Source organism: Chrysochloris asiatica, unplaced genomic scaffold (genome assembly GCF_000296735.1).
Source record: "Chrysochloris asiatica unplaced genomic scaffold, ChrAsi1.0 scaffold00019, whole genome shotgun sequence".
NCBI lineage: Eukaryota > Metazoa > Chordata > Mammalia > Afrosoricida > Chrysochloridae > Chrysochloris > Chrysochloris asiatica.
The window spans coordinates 7,885,931-7,891,996 of record NW_006408537.1 but is presented as its reverse complement, the minus strand read 5'-3'; the positions used below and the strand labels follow the sequence as shown (position 1 = coordinate 7,891,996).

General features: G+C 35.9%; 1 protein-coding gene across 1 annotated transcript in view; it reads left to right on the top strand.

Moving 5' to 3' along the window:
* COL21A1 (collagen, type XXI, alpha 1) overlaps window positions 1–6,066 on the top strand; it is a 169,646-nt gene that overhangs the window by 140,227 nt on the left and 23,353 nt on the right. The window contains exons 21-22 of the mRNA XM_006835733.1: window positions 451–504; window positions 4,870–4,923. Of these exons, the coding sequence (XP_006835796.1) occupies window positions 451–504; window positions 4,870–4,923 (108 nt within the window). The remainder of the gene's footprint in view (window positions 1–450; window positions 505–4,869; window positions 4,924–6,066) is intronic.

The window sequence follows — 6,066 nt, the reverse complement described above, 5'->3', positions numbered from 1 at the left end:
TTAAGTACTGTGGCGTCAGTTCTGACTCATAATGACCCTGCACAGGGTTTCTGAGGCTGTAAATCTTTATGGGAGCAGAAAGCCTCATCTTTCTCCCATGGAACAGCTGGTAGTTTCAAACTGCCAACCTTGAGGTTAGAAGCCCGATTCATGGTCACTATGCTGCCAGAGCTCCATTTTGTCTTTTAGTGTTCCACTAATTTGTACTATTTATTTAGGTTATTTGAGCAACAGGATTCTGGGTAGCTTCAAATTATGTTATGTCATTTGATTATTTTGTTATTCTTTATTTATATACTTACACATATTGCATATATGTATGGAAATGTACCCAATATCATATTATAGTTTACTAGGTTATTTATGAAAATTTATAACTTGGAAAATGGTTTAGCATTTTAAAATATATTTCTTTGTATTACTCTTGAAATTTTCCTCTTAAAAATATAGGGTTTGATGGGAAGTGATGGTTCACCAGGCCAGCCTGGAACACCAGGATCTAAGGTAAATATAATAATGAAATTAACAAGATTGAGACTCTTGTGCAAATGGAGTAACCATTAATGTAATTCAGTGTAAATTTTAACTAACTCCATTTTATTTCAAATTGTGTTTTTCTTCCTATGATAAATCACTTATAAGAAAGAGATTGCAGCAACTGCTCAGTGTATGCTCCTGTCTAATGTAAATCAGGCTGAGTTAAGCTGGAGAAAGGCCAGCAGCCCTCACCACTCAGCCCCCTCCTCCCTAATTGGCATCCCAGAGGACTCGGAGGAATACTTAGAGCTCCCATGAATCTTAATGCCAAAACCACTGATCTACAGCATGTGTAGTTATGATTGAAGATGGCTCTTACCAATTTACCATTCCTCTTTTTGGTGTTTTTATTTAATAGGATGCATGTGGAATTTGTATTCATAAAATGCCTGGTAGTAAATTTTATTAGGCATTCCCTCCCTTTCAAAAAAAGAAGTGAAATAAGCTTAACAAAAAAATGTAAGTGTGTCAGGTTAAGGTAGAACTAAAGCTGTTTAAATACTACAGTTTGACTTTTGAGTATATAGAATCCTGTTCTAAGAGAACTACTTTTTTTGGTTTGTTTGTTTTATCAGTGGGACAAACAAACTAAGTGCATTCTGGATAGACTCAGGAAACTATTTCCAACAACTGAATGAATAGCATTTAGAACAACCTTTCAAAAAGAAGTGATGGAATCACTGTTTTGGAAGCCTTCAGGCTTTGGCTAGACAGGTCCTAAGGGAACAGACCTAGGCATACAGAATGAGTATAGATGATCTAATCTATTCCAGTTCTAATTTTTTAAATGTTTAAAGAAAGAGACAGGATAAAATGTCATGGTAGCCCAATGTGTAGGGAAAACAACTGTTCTTTCACCAGCAGTGATAATTGTGGACCTTTAGAGTATGTGAGCCCTAATAGCAGTAGGTATGCACAAAGTTGATACAAAACTACATGCAGTCTGAGAACTGAATGATAAAAAGGATAATATTTTCTCAAGGAGCTAGAGACTTATGTGCTTAGGCTGTGGGCAAATGACTGACACTGGTCATTCTTGTGACCTACATAGTTAAGCCCTTCATTTTCTCCTTTCCTACTTTGCATACATTGTTCTGGGTCAGGGAAGGTGACTTGCCCAGATAAAAGAGCATTGTTCTTGGGAGATGGATTTTGAGTGATTGAGCTTTCAGTTTAGAGACTCTCCATAATTTATCAAGGTCATTTTGCAAGAAAATGTAGGGTAATTGTGTTGTTGGTTGTTAAGTGCCCTTGAGTCAGTTTCAACTCAGGGATCTTGTATTGGGTTTCTGAGGCTGTAAGTCTTTGTTGGAATAGAAAGCCTCATCTTTCTTCTGTGATGTAATCTCAAACCACTGATCTTGTGGTTCAAAGTCCCGTGCTTATCCTACAGAGTCACTGGGCTTTCTCTTAATTGTACACTCCGTAAATAACAGAGACACAACGGATTTTTCCCTATCCTTCTGGATGCTTGAACTCTTGAGCCTGTACTTTAAGGTATTATCAACTATTTAAAATTTTACTTTATTATTCACATTATATAATTGACCCATATTGAACTGGAGGGCAATTAAATCTGCTAGGTTTTCCTTAAAATTTCCACCAATTTTTCTTGATAGGTAAGTGACTGTTTCCAGTATCAGAGTTGTTGTTTTTATTAGGTGCTGTTGAGTTGGTTCCAATGCATAGCTACACTATATATGGTTTCTGAGGAGTTGCTGGTGAGTTTGAATCACTGACTGTGGTCCAAACAGGCCTTGAGGTGCTTATCCTATGGCACCACACCAGGATTCAGAGTTGTTGTTGTTGTTGTTGAGTGCCGTCGAGTCGATTCCGACCCATAGTGACCCTGTATAGGGTTTCCGAGGAGCAGCTGGTGAGCTTGAACTGCTGACCTAGGAGTTCAAATGACTTTGCAGTCTGACTCATTAGCCCACAGCGCCACACCAAGACTCCAAATTCAGAGCAGGTTGCTATAAAATATGGCTTGTCTGACCTTGTGTAATTATTTTGTTAAAAATAGATCTAGGATGTTAAAACTTGTAATAAGTTTGATGAAACATTTCAACTTCTCTACCTGCAATATAACTCAGGTGTTTGATAACTTCTCCAAAGGATCGCATAGTAAATATTTTAGGGCTTGGGGAATGTAGGGTCTCTGTAGAAATTATTTAACTCTTCCTTTATGTAGTGTAAGAGCATCCATGGACAAACAGTATGTGAGTGAGTGTGGTGGTGTTCCTATAAAATTTTATTTCCAAAACCATGTGTTGGAGCCATGAGTTTACTAACTTGTATTAACTTATTCCTGTTAGTTTCTATGTTTGTGCTTTATGTCTTCCATACCACTGGTAGAAGTTCTAGAATGGGACCAAATAAAGTAATATTAAACAGGGAAGAAAGGTTGAGGTTAAAAACTTTGTGGTAACTCTTTAGAAAACTTCGAATTTAGATTAAAACATTTCTTTTTATACTAGCTATTGAATTATTTATGAGCCTATTTTATCATACTATTACTTAGGTTTCTTAATTTTTGTATTTTATACATGAAATTAGGATAGACTGACAAAATTTTAACATAACTTGACCAAGTCTCATCATCTGAGTTTCAGCTTGATGGTGGTGGTGGTGGTAGTATGCCATGGAGTTTGTTCTGACTCATAGCCACCCTGTGTAGGGTTTCCAAGGCTGTAAATCTTTACAGGAGCAGAAAGCCTCATTTTTCTCCCTTGGAACCTGTAGTAGTTTCAAACTAGCTGACCTTTAAGGTTAGCAGCCTGACTCATAACCACTATACTACCAGAGCTCCTTGAGTTTCAGCTTACTCATTGGTAAAGTTGGAAATTCTAAGAAGCATTGTTATATTGTTAAGTACTTTGGTTAAATCCAGATGATATGTTTGCATGTGTTTTACCTTAACTAACCTAGAAAGCTTTCAAAAGATGAAAATGAGGTTGATTTGTTTACTCTATGAGTTGATTCTGGGAGATCATTGTCTTCTCTAAGAATTGTTTTCTCAGGTATCAAAACTCACTTAGTCTTGTTCTTCAAGTTTCCATCTGTTAGAAAGGACTACACTGTAAAGAGTGATGGTGGTGGTTATGTGCCGAGAGTCAGTTCTGACTCTGTGTAGGGGTTCCAAGATTGTAAATCTTTATGGGAGCAGAAAGTCTCATCTTTCTCTTGCAAAACCACTGGTAGTTTCAAACTGCTGACCTGGAGATTGTCTGACTTGTAACCACTATGCTACAGGTATGATTATTTTCTGTTCACACGACTTTAAAAAAGCCACTCTACATTTTAAGTGGCCTTTCATTTCTTTACTCCTTCATTTGCATGTTGAATCTATGAAACAGAACAATGATGAGGAGTTTCATTTCATGGGCTCAGTTTATACAATATGGAGAGCCAGTGCTGGTCCCTAAGATGTGAATCTCTTTCCATGTATATGGACCTACCAGGTTTTTTTAAACAAATGTCTTCTAGGGAATTTGGCAAATGTGAGGATTCACTTTCTTGCTTGTTTTCTTAATAAATACACTTAATATGTAGGAAGTCCTGGTGTAGCATTGTAGGATAAGCACTGAACTGCTAACTGCAAGGTCAAACCCTACCTACTGCTCCTTGAAAACCCAATATAGGGTTGCTATGAGTCAGAATGGACTCAACAGTACTAAACAACAACAGTATGTTTCAAGCAGTTGTTGTTGTTGTTGTAGAAGAGCTGAAAATGCAAACATCTTTTCCCATTTTCTGTTCACTTTTATTGTATATACATGAATACATACATCAAAATATTTGTCATTTGAACATTTTTATACATGTAATTCCATGGCATTAATTAGTTCATCATGCTGTGCAACCATTATTACTATTGGGTTATAAGTTTTTCCATCAACCTTAGCAGAAATGCAGAGTTCCTTAAGTAATAATTCCTATTTTCCACCTCCCTCCTGTCCTTGATAATTTCTACACATATGTATATGCTAGAGATTTTGTATATGTGGGAATATATATTACTTACCCTTTTTTGATGGATTATTTCACTCTTCATAGTGTTTTGTTGGTTTATCCAGGTTGTCGTATGTGTCAGAAAACTTCATTTATCTTCATGGTTGAGTAATATTCTGTTATATGAACATCCCACATTTTATTTATCTGCTGATGGGGATTTAGTAGTTTCCACCTTTTGACTGTTGTGATTACTGCTGCAAAGATCATTAATTTAGAATTATCTTGAAAAAATAACTTCAAATACAATCCTTTAAATCTGTCAAATACATTGTGACTTTTTTTTTTTTTTTAATTGGAGTGTTTTTGATGCATTTACAGGGAAGTAAAGGTGACCCTGGACCTCAAGGGATTTCTGGGACATCTGGGCTCAAGGTAATTGTTTTTGATGAATTTGTAAATATTTTCAAATAAATTATAATCTGAGTTCTTCATGTTGTTTGACAAAATTAACATGAAATTAACACCCCCAAAACCCCACTACCCATTTAGCTGATCCTACATAGGGTTTCTGAGACTATAAATGTTTCTGAGAACAGAAAGCCTCATTTTTCTCCTGCAATGTGAAATTAAGGAATACTATTGCACTGTAGGATAAGCACTGTGCTGCTAACTTCAAAGCTGGTAGTTCAAACATATCACCCACTACTTAGAAACCCTATGTAGGGTTGCTATAATTTAGAACCTACTGGACAAAAACATATTATAAAATTAAGATACATGAAAAGAACTGTCTAATGTCCAATGTGAGATTTCATTTTTGTTTTTTGTTTCTGGATAATTTTTATCATTGTTTGGGTAATAAACATAATGAAATATGATTTGGATTGACTTTTCTTAGAAATGGTAAAAGCTATGTTAATGTGGACAGACTCTCTTGTCTAGATAGTTTTACATTTCTGAAAGCAAGATATAAGACCTGCGTGCTGCTCTCCTCTGTCTTTGTTTGCTGACTGATGGAACATTTCCTTTTCCATTCCTCACAGTTGCTTTTATCAATTTCTTTCAATCCAAATGATTGATATTTATTTTCATGTGATTTTAAAATTATCTTCCAAACTTTAAAAGTCTCAACTAATATTTAACAGCTCAGTAGTGAAAGCAAAACTTGGTTTCTGCAAATGAGAATGATCTTTAATGTGAAATAGTTTTGAATGGAATGTAAAAAGAATCATAAAGCATATGAAGCACATATTATATCCTAATTGGGAGGCCTGGTGTGGCGCTGTGTGTTAATGTGTCAGATTGCAAAGTCATTTGAACTGCCAGGTCAGTGGTTCAAGCTCACCAGCTGTTCCTTGGAAACCCTATACAGGGTCGCTATGGGTCAGAATCGACTTGATGACACTGAACAACAACATTTCCTAACTGAATATTCCTGAACACATAATTGTGCTCATGAGGAATCTGTACATGCGCCAAGAGGCAGTTGTTCAAACAGAGCATGAGAATAGCTGAATGGTTTAAAATTAAGAAAGGTATGCGATAGAGTTGTATTCTTTCACCATACTTATTCAA